This window comes from Gallus gallus, chromosome 2 (genome assembly GCF_016699485.2).
Source record: "Gallus gallus isolate bGalGal1 chromosome 2, bGalGal1.mat.broiler.GRCg7b, whole genome shotgun sequence".
NCBI lineage: Eukaryota > Metazoa > Chordata > Aves > Galliformes > Phasianidae > Gallus > Gallus gallus.
Window position 1 is genome coordinate 28,285,474 of NC_052533.1, and position 20,451 is coordinate 28,305,924.

The window sequence follows — 20,451 nt, forward strand, 5'->3', positions numbered from 1 at the left end:
ATAGTCAAGGAGTTGTTTGGGCTATTTAAGGCATAATTTATTAGTTCTGGAGAGGTTGTACATTTGAATTCCTACAGGCAAATAACAAACTGATTAGTAAGTGTAATAAAGCAATTTATTTGTCTGACAATTGGCAGCTAAAAGTGTAATAATTTACTTGATCAATTGCCATTTTCATGAACATTAAAGCTTTTCATAATTATGTTATCTATATGGCATGCAGATGAACAACAGTACAGCATTATCCCTATTACATTAGAGATTTAATATGATGCTTCTGCCAGGTTTTGTACCTTCCTACATAAAGCAAAAGGAAGCAATTACTTTTTTGTACTGAAAGACTGAGGAATTTATCCTCTTCTAGACATGCAAAGAATTTGATTATAGAAATAACTGAAGATGCGAACTTCCCTTCATCAGAATCTTTTTGAAATTCAGAACTACGCATGGAAGTTTGGAGAAAGAATCTTAGCCTTCCAGTCATGTAACTCTCCAAAATCCTATACTTGTCAAGCAAACATAATCACCTCACTTTTCTGATGGGAAGCTCTGGCTTTTGTTTTTGTAATTTTATTTATTTATTTTACATAAGTTGAAGTTCTCCTCATACTCCCCAGTTCAATTTCTCTACTGGGTAACATCAGCAGCTAACAGATTACGGAATCCAGTCCTCTGAATGCCTAGCTTCACTGAATTCAGTGGCTCTAAGTCAGCACAGGAAATCATGGCAGAGCCAATAAATACTACACACATTTCTAACACTGTACAATGGAAAAGAAGATTAAGAAAAATGCATAAGAACACTTTTATAAGATAAGTGATACCTCAGCAACCTAGGTGAAGAAATATTTATTAGTCAGAAGTTCGGATGTACTAAAATATACCTTGAGGATGTCAGTTGAGATTACCTTGATTCCCTACTGTTTTACTAAAAATGTCTTATACCCAAATTAAAAACAGGAAAAAATATTACATTAAAATTACAAGTTCAAGAAAAACCAAACAAGTATATTTTTATAGTTCCCACTAGAAACTTAAAAAACACAATGCTTAATGGGATACCATGTACCATACCTGCATACAGACACCTAAACACACACACACACACACAGAAAAGTTATTCTCATTTCAACCCATTATCATTAAAATTAAGCCCATTCTTCTACTACTCAAGAATCTCATTTAAAACAGATTTACAAGGGGGATCTATGTATCATACAGTCTTTGGCAGATAATTCTGGAAAGCTATTTTGTGCTAAATGAGAAAGGTCAGAAACCTTGTTGAGATTCTACCAGAATTAAAATTTTAATGACTGGAAACTTACACTCTACATCACTGAAAACTATAAAGTAGAGTTTCTATTTTATTTACATTTCTAATGAAGCCAACTTACAAAAGTAAAAACCAACTGCAAACAAAATATATTTAGATTTCTAACAATGTTCTGTGAGACCTCACATAATTTACTTCTCTTAATAAATATTTGAACAAGTGGTACATTCCCCTTTTACACTGCGAGCTTTCAAAAAAAACTTTACTTCCAATGTTGCAAATTGTCTGTCAACTTATCTTTTACCTCATTTCCTGAAAGAGACTAGCAGAGGTAGATTTCCATACCTTCCTAATACTCAAATGCTTTTACTTTATTTATTTTAAATGATTTCAATTCTAAGGGATATTTAAAGGTCATCTAGTCCAACTCCTCTGCAACACACAGGGACACCTACAGCTAGATTAGGTCGCCCAGTGCCCTGTTGAGCCTGACCTCAAACATCTCCACAGATGGGCTTTCCACCACCTGCAGGCAATCTGTTCCAGTGCTTTACCACCCTTACTGTAAAAAACTTCTTCCTTACATACAATCTAAATCTCCTGTTTTAGTTTGAAGCCATTTCCCTTTGTCCTACCACAACAGAGAGAGTCTGCCCCTTCTTTCTCACAGACCCCCCTTTAGATACTGAAAGGTAACGATCAGATCTCCCTGAAGCCTTCTCTTCTCCAGGCTGAACAGCCCCAGCTCTCTCAGTCTGTTTTTGTAGCAGAGGTGTTCCATCCCTTGGATCATTTTTGTGACCCTCCTCTGGATGCACTCCAGCAGGTCTATGTCTCCCCTATACTGAGGGCTCTACATTTGGACACAATATTCTAGGTGAGGTCTCACTAGTGCAGAGTAGAGGGACAGGATCACCTCCCTCGATCTGCTGGCCACACTTCTTTGGATGCATCTCAGAATAAGATCAGCTTTCTTTGCTGCAAGGACACATTTTTGGCTCACATTCAGTTTACCACCCACCAGTACCTCTAAGTCCTTCTCAGCAGAGCTGTGCCATACCCTTTTGTCCCCCAGCTAGTATTGACAGTAGGTGTTGCCACAACCCAGGTGTAAGACCTAGGCTTTGTTGAACTTCACGAGGTTCTCTGCTCGAGCCTTTTGTAACATGAAGGAAAGCGCAGCAATGACAACAGAGTAGCAAGGTCCTAGGCTGCAGCAAGTGAGAGTTTGATCTAATTCAACAGCTGTGGCCACAGAAATAAATGAAAGAGGCTGCTTACCTTCAGGAAGCCTTAGGCATGCAGGGTTCTCCAGCAAGATACCCTTGCCTCCACTACCAACTCTTAAGTGATGTCTGGGAAGAAGTGGATCCTGGCTCCATCCCTTCCAGTCACTCAAGTACACTGCATGCACCTGAGCTCTCCTGGGTTGGCCCTGCCTTCCTACCAGGTGCTCAATCACAGTTCAGGCTGTGACTTAGCATTCTGCTACACCCTTCTAGGTCTTTCTGGATGGCATCCTGTCCTTCAGGCACATCATCTGCACCACACAGCTTGGTGTTACACACAAGCTTCCTGAGGGGGCACTCAATTCTACTATCAGTGTCATTGATAGAGATATTTAAGAGCACTGGTCCCAGTACAGATCCCTCATCACTGATCTCTACTCAAACATTGATCAATTGACCATTCACTCTCTGGGTATGACCCAGGTGCAAGATCTTGTTGTTGAACATCATGAGTTTTACCTAGGCCAACTGCTCAAGACTCTCTAGGTCCCTCCAGGTAGCATCCCACCCCTCTGGTGTGTTAACTGCACCCCACAGCTTGGCGTCATCAGCAAACTTGCTGAGGGTGCACTCAACCCCGCTGACAATATCACTGATGAAGATATTCAAGAGTATCAGCCTCCGTATCAACCCTTGGGGAACACCACTCATCAAGGATCTCCATTCAGACACTGAACCATTGACCACCACTCTCTGGACTCAATCCTGCAGCCGGCTGATAACAAATTGTACAAATAATGCTATGGCTAAGTCATGAGTTATACCTATCTGTTCTCATCAGTCAGTTAATTCACTAGGTCCTCTTACTGGTAGTGCCTTAAACAAATTTACCATTCTACCTGCATAACAACTTCTATAAATTGCTGCTTAATTCGGTATCCTACTGATAGTCTCTATGACAATAATTATTTTTCCACGACAGGTAATCTTTGAGGCATTAAAAAAATGTCACCCCCTCCTCCCCATCTTATTCCTCTGCGTAACAAGGATTCTGAATCTAAGAATCAACATAACACACTAATGCAGTTCCAAGAGAAATCCTTATTTTACTATCATGAGTTTATGCTGTATATTACATAAGAGCCTCGCAGAGTTGCTTTGCTCTATAGTACATACCCCATGCTCTTTAGCAGCCATCACCACTTTTAGAAGAATATCTTCTTCAACAAATGGTCTCACAGCATCATGGATAATCACTACTTCTGGTTTCTGGAGCAGATGGTTGGAAAATTCATTCTCTGAAAATAATTTCAGTCCATTGAAAATTGATCGGTGACGAGTTATTCCACCTTCTGCTACTGTAACTTTTTTGTGGCCATATTTTTCAATGATAGACTTCATTGTTTCAATATTTTCAGGAGAGACCACCACAATAATATCAGATATCCAGCTCACCCTAGAAGAAACAGAATAAAAACAGAGAGAATTAATGACTAAACACGCTTCCACGAGATAAAGAAATTGATATTGAAAGAAACTGAAGCTGGCTAAATAATCTCTCAATATTCTCAAGTACATATTTATTCATGTATTAGCATGCTACCCCTAAAGAGAGAATAGAGCTACATGAGAGGATCTCTACTGTTACATGGATGCCAACCAAAGTGGAATTCTGGAGAGGGACTTCCTTTCAACAAGAAGTTTTCAGAAATAAAAACTTAAGACAACTCTTTTCAAAGACTTCAAAAAAGCTCTTATTCAAGCCTCACTCCTAGCTTCAAGTTTTACTTCTAAATCTATCACCTACAGTCTGTCACTTTAGTTCCCTCTAAAATACAGTCTCAGATCAGTTGGTACATCCTGGGATTTGGAATACTCTGAGTTCTAATGTTGAATACACTATGTACAATGGAATAAAAGGAAGGAAGCAAGAGGTTCAGGAAAAACTCTGAAACAAAGGTCACTATAAAGACAGGAATGATCAAGAATTTGCAATCTATCTAGATTGCAAATAATCAAAATTATAACACTTGAGTATTGACACAAAACATACTGATAGTTTGAGAATACATGTATGTGTAAAGGTTTCTACTCTACAAAGCTACCAAAATTCAAAAACAGTTATGTTAGATACCACTACCATAATACAAAAGCATGTTTTTAAATCAAGCTTCTAATGACAGCATCAGCCTAGCTTTAAAATGGATGTGGGAAGTGAAGAATCCACAGTATTAAAACCAATCGTAACTGCTGTTAGGCTGAAATCACACTTGTGTCAGAGTACCTAAGAATACAAAGTAAAGTCACATGCATAATATTGTACATTAAAATAATGCAAATATCACCATTCAAATGCAGCTATTTGACTCTTTTATATACTACATACTAGGTATCAAAAAAAAGATTTCAAATTATTTCCATTTCTCCACAGACAGCAGTGTAAGTTTCTGGGTTTTTTTGTTTGTTTTTTTTTCATCACTGATAAGAAATTCATCAGGTGAACAATGATTTCAACAACAATTTACTATTTACAACACTTATGGAGAGCCTACACATTCAGCTCTGAAGGAAGAGAAACAGTTATGGTATATTCTTACAAAACTAGCAAAACTAGTAAAGCTATTGAGATTATTTTGCAGACAGAAGAGGCACTAAAGCACTAAATGCTTGCTGTATTTAACAAAAGTGAAAAATGTATTGTTCTTTAGGAATACAAATGCTCTTTCCATTGTTTTCTGCAATAAAGCCTGAGAAGGCAATTCCTAGGAACAACCCTTACTCCAAAAGCAAAGTCACCTATGATAAAAAGCACTTTCCTGGAATTAGTGAAACAACACAGCATCTTTTGTACATTTCGTGCAGTGTTTTTGTGACTAATAGAATTCCATGAAGAATTATTTTAATGAACTTTAAAATAACTACTAAAAATAAAATAAACTGCAGTGTTGTCAGACTTTTTTAAAGGAATTTGTTCTTACGTTCATTTTATTATAACAAAGGCAGAAAATACAGCCAAACCAACATATTCTCAGCATTTCTTAAGTACTGAAGTTGTGTAAATGTAAAACACAAAGTCATATGGTTTCAAGTTTCATCTCAACTTGTCACTCACCACAGGTTCATGAAAAGGTTTGCAACTCTCTGAAATGAATACTGACACAGTCCTACACCGAGCCACAAAATTTAACGCTTCTGCATGACTTCAACTCCAAACTAGGGCAGACTAATTGGATTCATCTCAGTTCTTCTTTTGAATATTGAGAATCAGGAATTTAAATATAGCAAACTCAAGAAGAGCTATTTCACACTAACCAAAAATCAGAGCTCTGCGCTCCTCTTTGCAGAACAGCCATAGAACAGCGGAGCAGAGTAGGCATTCTGCACATTCACTAGTGACTGCGGAAGAACACCAACATTTCCATTCTGGACTCAAATAAAACAGATCGTAATGCAACCGAGTATCACACAGCATCTTCTGAGAGCTACAAAGTACTGGCTAGCCTGTGATAGATATATGTGTGCACAGAGGGGCTGGAATGGCTCAAGGCCTTCAGTGGTACAGTACACTGGGAAGTGACAGGATGCGGTCAGAGCTCCACCCTGTGTCTGCATAAACACATTTATAAACCCAAGCCTGTCCTCAAATTCACTCTGGACTAAAGTGCTCTCATTAGAGCTAGGATTTAGAGATGCAACATATTCCTCTACAAGTATACAGGAATCCTCTGGATTGATTAGGCAGAAAAACAGCTTGTGCTTTGAAGCCTAAAGTGTCCCACCAAAATTGACTTACAAAATTGATGAACCATACTAATACAGTAAGACATGCTAGAAATTTCATATGAGTGATTACTGTGTATCACAAAGATGTTTACACTTGTCAAGATATGCTTATGGAAACGTTGTAAAGTGATCTAATGAAGTAGAAAGACATCAGTACAGAGCCAATCTGACAGCAAAAAGATCTTTCTTCCCATTAATTCCACACCATTCGCTTCAGAAAGATTTCATACTAAAATAACAAACTCAAAACCTGCTGAAAAGGTTAAAAATAGCAAATGCCTTTTCTGTCTTGTAAGTGTAATATAAAAGTATGAAAAAATCTGCAGCCTGATAAAACAAGCTTTAAAGACAATCAGCACAAGGCATGGAAGAGATCAGAATAAGGTACCATTAACAAACAACAAATACAGGACTGTAATGCTTCCATACAACACAAGCTGTACTTTTAAAGTGGAAAACTGCATCTCATCAAGTGAAACAAAAGCAACAACTTCAGTTGTAACCACTTTACAACTGCCTTCAGAGGACCTCAACATTACCAGAAGGAGAAAAAACGGAAGCAAAAAAGGACTCAGGTTTGTTTCCTGAGACTGTCCTTCTGGTCATCACCTACTGAACTCTAAAAGATCAGCCACGCCAGCTGCTTAGGGGAAAACAGTATTGCTTCAGTAAATTACAAACAACATGTATTCATACTAGCTGATCTAGAACTCAAACTAAAGGAGCTCTTTAACTCAGCAACAGTTTGATCTATTACACACTTTTGCAACAGTCCACAGAAGAAATAACCACTGAGTTATTCTATAAACAGCAGCCTCAGGCACAAATGTGACTTCGAGGTTTAACCCTTTATTAATTTACTCAGATATAAACCAGTGCTGAGAGCCTTAAATCCTCAACATTACTGCAGCTCCAGACAGTAGCAACTCACTTCACACTAAACCTCATGAGATGGGCAGCTGTGTCAGAGAAACAAGGCCAGAGCCAGGCAGTCACTGCTGAGATGGTTCTAGGAGTTAGAATTCAATCTTTCACTATGATAAAAACTCTTCAGATGCAGAAGACAATTGTTAGGTTACTTCTGCTGATCTTACTATTTAAACATCAAATGAGAAAAAGAGCTTTCAGGAACAGAACACACATGCAGAATGCAAACACCTTTTTCTTGTTTGTTTGTTTGTTTTTGCTCTCTCCCTTTTTTCCCCAAATCTCCATAAGTTTTACTCTACCTTTACTCATAAAGGAAAAATATATGTATTTTTACAGTCCAAAATGGAAGCAGGAGGAACTTGAAAGCATGAGAAGTTTCGTGGATATAAGAAAATTTTGAGCATCCTGTATAAAGTTGATACCTGCTTTTTTCCTGAGTGACTAGATTGGCGTTCCTTATTGCCCAGGAAAGATAAAGACATGTTCATAGAGCTTAAACAACTGGATTATTTGCTATCACTATTTTTGGATCATAAGCAATTTCAAGAGTAACTTGAACAAACAGAGTTATACCAAGCTAGATGTATTTAACAAAAAATGCAGTTGTGTGACCTGGAGAGACAGGGAGCATACATCAGGCAAGCAGGAAAAAAAAATACTTGGCAAACAAACTATAGGAGACACTTCCGAAGAGGTGATTATTTTGAAGCTTCCCTCAGGTGATGTTTTTTTGACATCAAGCCACCTGTTTTATGAGACTACACTGCAACAAACAAAGCCGTCTGAAACCCCTATGGAAAAATTTTATTCTGCCAGTAAATATGTTAACTCTGCTTTCCTCTTTCATAACTTCTCACTGTACTTCCAGTGACTGGTGAATTACGAGCACAATAAGAATAACAGCAGCTTACTTGTCCCACAGTTTTATACCAACCTTTACCCCACTCTTTTTTTTTCTTCTCTGTAGCTTTCGTAAAATTCCTCAATAGTGCACACACAGAGCTGAGATTCCTCCCTGCATTAGGAAAGGAACTGGGAATGTTCTACTCCAAGAAAAAATCTACAAGAGAATTAAAACAAAGGAAGAATCTATACAGAAGTAGAAAGGAATACTACAGTCCTGTTGGACTTGATGCAAAAGCCTGCATAGCTCAACAAAAGCAGAAACAAATTCAACGTGAAAAAAAAAAAAGACATTTCCCTAATACACTTAATCTTTTTATCCCCAGGGTAGGACCTCACCTTCCTACCAATGCCACAGCATTGGTTAATAAAAAACAATCCTTCCTCCTCACACAGTTTTTTTTCTCATCTCCTCTTCCTAAGGGCATTATCTTTATTATTGGCAAGTCAACCTTTTACATTCCATGATCCCATACAACAGGAAGCAATACTTAGTTACTCATTCATGCCTGCTCTTGTCTTGTCTGACAGTTTTTCTACATCAATATTTAAGATGCTTTCTGCTTTTAGCTGTGTAAAAATCTTTCTTCTCCTCATTTTTAAAAGGGGCGTGAAAATCAGCTGCAAACTCTTGGTTTGCTCATGTATTTCTGCCTGTATATTGTCATATTTTTTCAAATCAAAAAAGCTTAAAAACAGCTACAGTAGCTGAGATAACCGGAAGCTCAAAAGAAGTTATTATATGTTAATGAGTAAATGATTTATTCAATTACAGCAGGTAAACAATAGACAGCAGGAGATAGCATCAAGCTAAACACAAAAAATCTGCCTCTTCCAGGTCATGTGACAAACTGCAGTTCCTCAGTGTTACATTTTTGTGCTCACTATACAGAGTAAGAAAAAGGTACCTCCTTTGCAGTTTCAGAGTCAGAAACAAGTGAGCAGAAAATGAGTCATTCCAAGTGTTAGACTGTATGTTCCCAACTCTCCATGCACACACATACCAAGCAAACACTTTAATTCAGTGCAGAAATGGCAGAAATCTGTGTCTGAGACAGGACTGGCACCAGTTACTACACTCCTAAAGCTAGGCGAAAGCAGTACGTTATTATTCACACAGTCAAGTTTGGATCATATTCCTAGTTGCACTGTACAACTTGAATTCACTCTAATTTTTTGCAGCTTTAGGACACAAACATAATGCTGTTGCTCAAAGAATTGTTATTTTCCCAGAGCTCACTGGCAGCAAAATCTAAAAGTTTTGTTTTTTGTTTTTTTTTTTTAATGAACGTTTTATCTTCCTATGAATATTGTTTCCTTCCCAAACCACCACACTCCGTTCTCTTTTCCAGGTCTCCAGTATACAGGGTATTCTTCTTCTTCTCTGTAGATTTCCATGACATTTTGGCAGCAGCTACAGCTGTGACAAGCTTTGGACTGGAAGTTTTGCTTTCTGATGTGTTTAGCTTTGTGACTAAGTGCTATTGAAAATTATGAAAGAAATATTGCTTGTTTTCTTTAAAGTAACAAGTGACCTGAGGGAAGCCTCCCTGTGTGGGAATGGAAAAAAAAATCCCAGTTTTGATGTACCACAAGTTTCCATAAGTTCATAACTTTGGGAGATGTTGGCAATCCCATTTCTTTTCACCACCCTCCCCTCCTCCCTATTGCTTCTCTCTAAAATGGGAGGTTTGTTTTTCTACAAGTTAGTGCAAAACACCCAGAATACATCTGACACTCCACTATCTGCAGTGGGTCAAATTACTCTAAATACATGACTTATACCATGTTAAAATTTGACAATAATATATTAAACTGTCAGTTACACGCCTAGAACTCAGTCTTACTAAAAAGGAATGATCTGACTGCTAAGATATCCTTTTGCTTACAATCTTTGCTCCAGTGTAAACAGAGAAAAGTCACACACGTGGCCTCTTACTATGGGTAGCAGCTTCTAACCTGGTAACCATAACTTAAAGCCAAAGATGCAGTTAAGCCCCTGCTGGTCAGGGCATTGCAGTTTGGAATGTAATGGCGAAGTGTGGTGATACAGGCAGATATGTGGAAAACTGATCTTTTTTTCCAAGGCCTTTGGACTATACTGATCCCATCCTCCAATAGATGAAGTAGGCGAGAGCTTTTGTTGAGCAAAATAAAAATAAAAATAAAAAAAGCACTGGAAAGGACTGAGACTACCTCCAAGTGCAACAGTAGGTTTGTAGCCCTAAACTGGCCAATACAGCTACAGACCTCAAGATTCAAGGCTTAAACAGATTCTTCAGAAGCTGAAGAACACTGCGCAGCTTCAAGGTGATGATGCAGGGGACCATAAAACATACTGGACTTCAGTTCCGGGGCCCCACCGGGCCTGGGGAAACACACAGCTCTCCTCGGGTGAGCCTGCCCGCTGTCAGCTCAGAACAGCAACATGCACGCACGCCTATGCTGGGCCTGAGTGCTTTCAGCCACCCTATAATTTACTGCACGTTTTAGCAGGACAAGGAGGGAGGCAGATACTACCGCAACGCAAAAGCAAAGCCTCCGAGGGGCAGACCCCAGGGAGACCGGGGTGTGCGGCCGCCCACGGCTGCCTGCAAAAGGCCGGGAAGAGCCGGCAGTCAGGCCTCGAGGGAGGGGCCCGGGGAAGAAGGAGGAGAAGGTCCGCAGGGCGCGGGAAAGGACGGCGCTACGCCTGCCTCATTACCTCTCCATGGCCCGCACCGTGTAGCTGACGAGCGGCCTCCCCTGCACGGTGCAGAACTGCTTGGGGGTGGCACCGCCCAGGCGCTCACCGCTCCCGCCCGCCGGCAGCACCGCCGCCACCGCCTTCACCGCGGGCCCGGCCTCGCAGCCGCCGGGTTCCATCGCCGCTCCTCGCCCCTCCGCCCGCCCCCCCGGCAGCGAGAGCTCGGCCGGCACGGCGCAACCGCCCGCGTCGTTTATTTGTCCGCGACGCCCGCAATCCAAAGAATCTAGCGCGCGCCCGCCCGCCTCCAGCGGCGATCAGGCCCTACTCCTCGCACACCCCACGCTACGCGAGGCTTCGCGGGCCCACGCAGCCCCACAGTGCGCACCACGGGCTCGGTGTGGGGAAAGTAGGAAAGGCACCCGCCGGCACCGAGCGCACCGAAAAAGGCAAACAGCACCGGGCAGGCATAGTGGCCGTTGCCCCTTTAAATGCGCAGCGAGAGGGTAGTTCCCCACAGCGCATGCGCGGCCGGACTGCTCCCACCTGCGGCGGGCCTCGGTGGGCGGTGCTAGCTGTGGGGTGAGCGCCGTGCCCGCGGGCGTTAGGCGGTGCGTCGGCAAATGGCGGGTGGCCTCTGCCTTGTCCGACCCGGCCCAGCGGCCAACGCCACTTCTTCCAGGGAATGAGTGCAGGACAACACACTCTGAAGCTCAGACGTTACAGAAAAGAAAAGTCAGTCTTATATTCAGACTCTGCCAAAATAGCCAGAGACTTTAGAGTCTGTAGGTCTGTTTTGATCTGATCTTCATATTTTTGAGATGCTACCTTGATTAGAGCTTTTCGTGTTTCTCTGAGTTGTGTCAAGAGGAACCTAAGTAGAACGTGGATGGAGACTTCTGTGAGGAAAGTCAGGCTGAACAGTCTGAAAAAAAGAAAAAAGTCTAGCATGAAAGGCTGCTTGTTATGTGCCCTGTGGGCTGCTCTGCCAGAGTCAGATGTGAGCTGGGGTGAAATGATGGTATGAGATTGCAGAGCCATTGTAAACAGGAGTCGTTCAATGGAAATGAAGTGATGCCTGTCAGCAAGAGCAGAATTCACTGTCATTATTGGTACCGACGGTAGTAGGAGGGTCATGAGTAATTCTACAGTGCAATAGAAACATAATGCACTTTGCAAGCAGAGGTGTTTTGACAGTTAAGACAAGGAACAGAAATCATGTCAACTAGCACCATGCAGTGGAACACGGGAGGGACTGCTGACAAAGAAAGGAAATGGACATATAAAGGAAGAGAAGGAATGCGTGTGCTGGAGAACTTCTGGAATAGGGACCCCTTGCACTGAAAACATTAACTGAAAGCTGAACTGGCAACTTCTGGTCTTGTTGTCTTCAGGACTGTTCCAAGTGGGGAATTTTTCTTAGAAAATCCTTAGCTGAGGAACTCTAATCACCTGCTGCTTTTCATTTTCGGTGGGTCTTCTATTTTCTCATCTCTGAAAGTGTCTTCCTCTACAGCTAATTCTGAAGTGATTACATCCATTCGTATGTTTTCTCTTTTCAGAACTTTGGAATTTGTTTTGACTCTTTTCCTCTGTGCCGTGCACTCAACATCACTTCTTTGTTATCAGATAGCCAGAATGAAATTTTCGTCTTCAGGTAGGCTCATCCAGTATTTACGCTCATCACATAGATTACATTATTATGAGTTCTTTTCTTGCAGCCATTCTATGCAATCACATTTATGGCAGGTTTTTATGCAACATTCCCACTTTTCTCTCTTTTTTTTCCTTTTTCTTTTTTTTTTTCTTTTTTTTTAGCAGACATTCTGAATTCCTGACCCATGTCTTCATACATCAGTTCATGAAGAGCGCAGATGTTGCTCTAGACAAGTGTAACTTATCTGGCAGAATTTTTTCTTGTTTCTATTGCTGTCATCAGCAAAGTAACCTCATGACTCCTCCCACTGTACATTAGTTCTGAGGAGTAAGTAAGTAGGACTTTTCCTAACAAAGAATCCCTTCAGAATTGTTTTCCCCTTCTTGACATTCTTATTTTGCACTTCTTCCTCTGTTCCAACAGTCCATTTTGTCTTGTCTTGCCCAGGTAGTTTTTCCCCATTTTGTTTCTTTTACGTATATTAATTTCTTCTATCAAAGTTAAAGAGCCAGTAGAAATTCAAGATAGAAGACCACATGGAAAAGTTGGTTCTGTTCTTGTTCTAAAGCCCATTTTCCTTATTATGTTAGGTGGATGAGGCTTGATCTGTCCTGAAGAAATTACCTCTTGTGCAGGGCAAGAGTTCATATGTTCATTTTCTAACACGTATTTTTTAACTTCTCTAAGTAGCTTGTTAAGTATGAAACCTCTCTGCTTCTACCTTTCAAACCTACACACAATGGAGCTATTCTAGTAGTGAAAAAAACCTCCTTTTCTTCTCAGCTTTGTTTCAGGAATAGTAGTGACCAAGGTCGTGTCCCATAGATGTAATGTCATAAGTATAGGAGACGGAAATGATAAGTAAGATAGTGCCTTGGATGTTGGCTTTGATATTCTGGTCTGAGAGGTACCTCAGGTTTTTTGTTTGTTTTTTTTTTTTTGTAATCAGGAATCAGCATTCTTGTTCTGGATTGACAGTGCAACCCAGAACAATTTCTTCAGTAAACCCTTCAGTACATAGATTCCCATAGTCTTGGTTAGACAAAGTATTTTACTGCTATTTCTCCATGAATTTTGTTTTCTTAGACAATGACTAAGAAGGAAGAGCTTATTTGATATCTTTATCAATTTATACTGCCTTAGCAAGAGTTAAGAAAATTTGGATTTTATGTTTTATGTGTTTTTAACACCCATTTGATAGTAACATGCAATGAAACACAGTAGTATTTTGTGATTACATAATTTGCTTCAGTCCGTTCCATTTTACATTTTTATTAATTTAATTTAATCATATGGTTACTGTGCCCAATGGAGGCTCATATATAAGCATTTGAAGTGGGATAAAAGGTAAATTGGTGGATATTGAGAGAACAATTTTATACCTTTTTTTTTTTTCAATAAAGAGAAATGAAGTCAATTTTTTTGACTTACAGCAAATAAAGAGCAGCTTAATCCATCATTTCTGTGCAGGGCTATAACAGCTGAAACCACAATGCTAGTTTGCAATTATGTGGTATATTTGCCATATATTTGAAAAGTTTTTGTTTTTTTTTTTTCCCTTTACTATTGAAGAAAGAAAATATGTGCAAATTGAAATGAAATGCCAGAGGAGAAATTAGCTTGAAAATGTGAAAATGTTTCTGTGACTGAAACTCATCGTAGTGTTTATGGGGGATGTTAAATGAGAGTTAAATTATTAGACTGATAGAATGATTTTTTTATAAGAAATGAAGTTGAGTTTCTTGATTAAAAACTTCAAGTGAGTCCTGTGTAGGTGTGGTATAAATTAACTGAGAAATTGTCTCTTCTTTAAAGCATTTGGTTTTTAATGCAGTCCAAGTTGGATGAATTTACCTTTTCTTCACCAGCATCAAGGTTCACAATTGTATGTTTCAATGGGAGTGCATGCAGTCAGGGAACGTTTGGCAAATTAAAGTGAATAGTGAAAACAAAATTATGAAAATCCCCACAACATTATAAAAAAAAAGCTACTAGTATAGAAGTGCAAGATTTATAAAAGACAGCATAAAACTAAAAATACTTAAATTCTGAGAGCCATTCTTGCAGCAAATTTGATATCTGCAGCATTCTGAGCAGTGAGCAGTGCAGGATTTTAGCCAGAACTTTGTGTTTGCCCAGTTGCATTTCACTGATTTTATACAGATATATATAAGAGTTATTACTTTTATGGTGGCTTACCATAAAATACAAGTTGAGAACTGTAAGTAAGCAAGTTCTCTCCAGAGAGCTCTTCCATTCAAGTAGAACAACAGTGTGTCACCACCCTCTGGGTGAGGAACTTCCTCCTAGTATCTAACCTAAACCTTCCCTGTCTCAGTTTAAGACAATTCCCCCTTGTCCTATCGCTATCCTCCCTCATAAGCAGGGTGATTGGTATAATGAGCTGTAAGTTTTAGTTGATGAGGTAAAAGTGCTCCATGATTTTTAGGTAGTTAATCATTGAAGCGTTTGTAGAGAATATGACAGCTATGAATGTAAAGAAAATGTGGTTTCTGCACACAGTGGAGTGTTTCCATACTTGCACTTAGTTGGAAGTAATTGTTGAAAAGCGTATTTTGAGTTTCACCTTCTGTATTATCTCTGTTTTATGTCACAGTTTTGGCATTGTTTTACATGATGCTGGTAGATACATTTCTTCTAGAGCCTATGCATATTTGATGCACAGAGAAGGCATAAAAGCATGTTTTGAGCAAGTGCTAGAGAAAAAACATTGGCAGGGATTTAATCTGATGTTAGACACAATTTTTAAAGCTTCAGCCTAAGATATTATATTTCCAATGTCGTGTTTATCCCTTTTCTACTGAATTATCCTTTAGGCTATTTCTTTGGGATATGGAAAGTTAATTCAAGGGCTAAGCTCAACTACATTGTGTATGCAAAGTAAAAGAATTTAAACAGAAGAGGATTACTCTGTAGTATCTCATCCAATAATTCGCAAAGGTGAGAATCCCCGACTGCAGCAGTTGTGAAATTCAGAACGATTAAAGGACTTCAAGAAAGTCTTCTACTGCCTTTGGGAGTGCAGTGGCAAGTAGGTGATGAGGTGGAAGCCTCATGTAATTTTTTATTAGAAATTATTCTCTCTAGTCTTAAACACTTGGCTCCTGGATGATCTTCATGGCTTCTAGGTGCTTTGGTCAGATGCTAAGTAATGTCAAGATTGGGTAGACTTAAATTCTCAGCTTGAGCATCACCATTGTACTTGTACTAACTTACAGAAATTGTGTATTGGGGCATCAGACCACTGGAGTGCAGTGTTTGGTGACTCTAACAGAGATGAAGATGTAGAAGTTGAGGGACAGAAAATCTATAGACTATTTTCCACTGTCACTGTGTCTTAACAGCTACCACTGGTCATTAGAACAGTGTCCTATCATCTTGGTTAAAAAAAACAAAAACAAAAAAAAAAGTGGTTTAATTTATTCTTTTTCAACAGGCTTCCAACCATAGCAGAGTTCAAGATGTTCAAGGCCAGGTTGTATGGGGCCCCAGGCAACCTGATCTTCTGCCTGATTTTGTGATTGGCAGCCCTGCTCACGACAGGGGGGTGGGAACTAGGTAATCTTTGAGGTCACTTCCAACCCAAGCCATTCAGTGACGAGAGAAACAGTTACTTCTAAGGAAAGACTAATGGCAGTTTCTTTTTTGCAAAACAATTCATAGAAGAGATAATCTGTGAAACTGGTTAAATATGTGATATTAAGCCACAGATACCGGTAATACAGAATGATGTAGAGGAACTTTTGAGAATACTTAAGATCTGAAGTGAGTTGGGATTTTCATTTCTCTAAGTCTTTGTTTTAATTTTGGTGTGTCGTACTACATTTTATTACTTTTATCATGTTCTGTGTTATCTCAGTGGAATGCTTATGAAGGGATGTGAAACTATTCACCAAGCTTAAAGTAATGAGTAGAATCAAATACCACAAATGAAAATTTGTGGGTTTGATGTGAGCAAGAATGCAAGCTTTACTATTTCTTGCTACACTTAGTATTGATTCTGTGTCTCTTATTGTATTAACAATGATCCTAACCTCCAGAATGCCATGAGTGTTCTTCATTAGTTCCATGCGTGAAACACATAGATGAAGAGAAACTATTCCATTTACAAGAGGTCATGTGGGAGGGATTCCATCTTTGTGAGATTGTACTTAACAAATGAAAGTTCAGACTATACTGTCACAATCTGAAATTGCAGTTTCAGAACACCTAGAAGAGGTTTTATGTATAACTCACTGCCTTATTCATAATAGTCTTATCCACAAAACCAGGTTACTCTCATTGTATTGAGGATAATAACTGAGAGGGGGTGCTTCTACTGATAGATTTTATATTGGTTGTAAGCAGGATTTTGATCAAAATTCTTCAACGAGGTGTTAAGTTGTATGGCTGACTTACAGCTTTCTAAGAAGGCTTTCTATATGTGAACATTTTTGGTTCAGGCAGTATTGTTCCATGAGAAAGAGGAAGCTGTAGGCAGACTCCTGCAGATATGACCAATGCAGCAGAATTTGAGTTTCTGTGAAGATCCCAGGTCCTGAAGACTCCCTGACTTGCTTTGTCTCTGTATGGAATCTGTGAAAGGCACGGACACAGAGTGCTGTACCTTTTTCCCTTGGCATGGAAAGAGAAGACACACAGCCAGAAGTTATCCACCAAGTGAACTTATATCTTGCGGTCTATTAAATCTCAAGGGTAGAATATGCACTGAGCCTGGCAGCCTGCATGCAGAAGTCATTTGTGATCTCCTGAAAAGTTCTGATGATCAGAAGAAAATGAAGGGCAAGTAGCACATTTTGCCCATGTCATTCTATTCCATTTTTTGAGCCATTTCCTCTTCTTCCACCTCTTTTAAACGTACCCAGATTCAGGCATTTCAGATTCAGAGATTTCAGTATCTGAAAACAAAAGATGTACTGCAGTAAAACAATTTATTCCACTCTGCTATAAGCTGTTCTGGCTGCCATCCTAAAAACTGCAATAAAGGTGTACAAAAGCAAAGGTTTCAGCAGGCTTTTCCCATTGGGAAAAAAAAAAATGCAGCTTTACATTTTAGAAATAGCCAGACCTCTGTTCTTCATCCCAGTTTAATGGCCATAGGGAATCTAGAGAAGCTTTCTGCAACCCATCCCAAAAATAAATGAATCAATAAGAAAAGTAAATAAATAAAATAATAATCTAACAGGCAACAGATGTTTAGACTTACTTCAGCTGCAATTAAAATAGTCTTTGTGTTACACAGTCTGTTTTAAAACTTCGCATAGTCCCACCATTTCTCAGAGTCTGTTCATGCATTAGGGCTGGACGTGTATTTCCTCTTCTTCTTAGGCTCCCTCCCTGAACTCTTCTCTGTTTTATATAAAAGCACTTCAGTGAATGTGCCTGGTTAGCTCTTCTTTGCTTCACCAAAGCATCAGATTTTACCAGCTGGTCTCTGCTTTTATTATGTTTGGGTTTTTTTGTTTTGCAATTTCCCTGCTAAGTAACTTCTCAGCAAGTCTACCAAAACAAATCAAATGTGGAAGTTCTACATCAAGTCAGAGCATGAATTTTCCTCTGAGTAGTCAAAAATAATGTATTATTGTCTCACTATTAAAACTGTTAGCTGTTTTGAACTATATTTGCACCAGCGCAGTTGCTTTTTGATACAGAAATATTGTCAGTCTCTTTTTGGAATGCCTGGATGTTAGTTTTTAATTTTGACTACTATAAACCAAGCAGGGGCATCTAGCTTGACCGTTATTACAAAAGAAAAGTATTTACTTGTCAGGAAGTACTGAGGAGGTAGTAGTTTGCATATTAGCTCAGTGGTAGGCAATATCACTTGTAAATCACACTTTTCTAGTGTTCCAGTCCACATATCTCATATGACAAGTGAACTGAAAGTCTGGATGTCTTTCAGAAAGGGGCCTGGCGTTTTATTGTGGGGGAAACATTCCGGCAAAATTAACAAATCCAGTGATAGAATGTCTGTTTAACTCATAAATCTCTAGAGAAAATTCAGTTTTAGCCTGGAGCTATGTTTATATGTATGACAACAAAATTAGAATCAAAGCCCCTTGCCTGGCCTAAGGGAAAGGAAATGCATCATGAGAATTAGGACACTTTCCAACACTAAGGATTCCTTATAATTTTCCATTGAACACCTCCAGGTTAACATTGTAGCAACAAGACTCCCACAGTGGAATGTTATACAGTCCTTTCTTGATAAGTGCTACACTTCTAAAGGAAGGATATAAAGGTCAAGGTTAGGAGGACTACAGTGATTTACCAGCAGAAATCTGTTAGGTGTTTTGAAGGGGGTGTTATTCAAATGTCTGCTTTATTTCTAAACAATTGACTGAATTCAGCTGTGTTTTTTTTTTTTTTGATTGCAAGGTTGCTGGAAAGAAGAGAGCAGCAGATTCATTACTGTTGCTAAAAACTGAATAAATAAACTTCTCAAAGGGCTTTTCTAGTCCGAACTTCAAATGTCAAGCTATTCTGACCTTCGCAACTGATAATGCCTTAATGACACCTGCTATCACTGCCTCTTTGCAGTGTGCCTCTGAGTGCTACCACGATCAGCATCAGCCAAGTTTGTATCTAGTGGTATCTGTGGAAAATTGATTTCTATTCATTATAAAACAATTTACCCCTTAGCTAGGGGCAATTTTCATCAAATGGAAAGTAAAGAAATAATGACTGCAGGCTAATGGACTATTTCTTCGTTCTTTTTAAGGTGTTTAAATATACATTTTAAAAAATCAGTTTCTTTTCTCAAATGCTAAATTGGAGAAAATCCACATTTTGTGGAAGTGGAGATTATCTTCCTTTGTTTTGAGGCTGATTGTCCATCTACCCAGGAGGGTGTCACAGGTATTTGTTTCCTTGTTGAAGATGAGGCAGTAAGATGAATGAGCTTAATCTACATTGCAGGATAAAGTTACATTCACTATTAAGAAATTCTTGCTTAAGAATTCCCTAGATTCAGTGCTCTGCTCATAAGATGGGATATTATCAAGAAAGACAACTTCTATATACTCTCATTGCAATAAATCTGGACTATTTAATGGTCTACTCTGTGCAAATACTACCTACCAGATCTGCCTCTACAATGTACTTTTTCAAAACATTTACACGCTTATCACATCTATATGGCTTAATATTTTAGGTGAAAACTAAGAAGAATCTAGCATGTCCTTCATTTTTAACTCTGAAACAAACATAACAAGGTATATCATATGCTTTATTATTTCATTTTAAACAGTACTGTTTTTCTCATTGAAGCTTTGGCAAGATTCTCCACTATAGACATAAGACCAATGGTCTACATACTACTGACAACAATGTTGGAGACACTCAACGTTGAAGGAACTAGTTGGATATTCTTATATAATGCCTTTTTTTCTGGACCTTTGTATAGGCCTGTATGAATTCACATGTAAGAGGATGAAATATAAAGCAGATTGCATAGGAAATGAGTGACAAGGTGTCACCTCTTAATACCTTAAGAAAATTCATCAAGGCAAACCTCTTTCTGACTCTGCTTTCCTGTTAATCTCCCATGCAAAAGGCCAAAGTCCTGCCCAAAGAAAGACCTCAGGTGGCTCTTTGAAGTTTAATCACCACAAATTCATAAGGCTTCTGCTGGCTTCCCTATAGAGAATTCTTGAGGAAAAATCATTAAAATTTGTACATAAGAGTTAGGATTCAGTAAGCCAAGCAGTAGCAGTGGTTTTCAAACAGTTTCTGTTGGCACAACCAAGGAGGATCTCAGCTGAGAACTTCACAATGAATCTTTTGGAATTAACATGCGAGATGGAATGAGAAAACAAAGAGGAGGTTAAAGAGAGCTTGTGTGACACCTTATTAGGTAAGACTTCTCCATTACACTGTTCTTGTCTTACCTTTGGGTGCAAATAGGGTATAAAAGTTAATAATCTATGAACAGCACTGTCCCTTGGTGAAATCCTATGCATATTATCTC

General features: G+C 39.1%; 1 protein-coding gene and 1 long non-coding RNA gene across 8 annotated transcripts in view; one reads left to right on the forward strand and one right to left on the reverse strand.

Annotated features, from left to right (window-relative positions):
- Window positions 1-11,333, reverse strand: part of ISPD (isoprenoid synthase domain containing) — a 112,216-nt gene extending 100,883 nt beyond the window's left edge. For 3 of the 7 annotated variants that reach the window (XM_040695713.2, XM_046929476.1, XM_025147408.3), the window contains exons 1-2: window positions 11,193-11,333; window positions 3,679-3,958 (exon numbers count right to left, since the gene is read on the reverse strand). In XM_040695713.2, the coding sequence (XP_040551647.2) occupies window positions 3,679-3,958; window positions 11,193-11,329 (417 nt within the window). In that variant the 5' untranslated portion in view covers window positions 11,330-11,333. Of the gene's footprint in view, window positions 1-3,678; window positions 3,959-8,149; window positions 10,739-10,822; window positions 11,036-11,192 lie in introns of those variants that run through there. The other 4 variants (XM_004939331.5, XM_025147407.3, XM_025147410.3 and 1 more) reach the window with 3 other exon arrangements.
- Window positions 11,334-11,348: 15 nt separating this feature from the next.
- LOC107052561 lies at window positions 11,349-19,137 on the forward strand. The gene is made up of 3 exons (XR_005857449.2): window positions 11,349-12,275; window positions 12,367-12,461; window positions 16,925-19,137. It is a non-coding gene; the product is annotated as an uncharacterized LOC107052561 (long non-coding RNA).
- The last annotated feature ends 1,314 nt before the right edge of the window (window positions 19,138-20,451 follow it).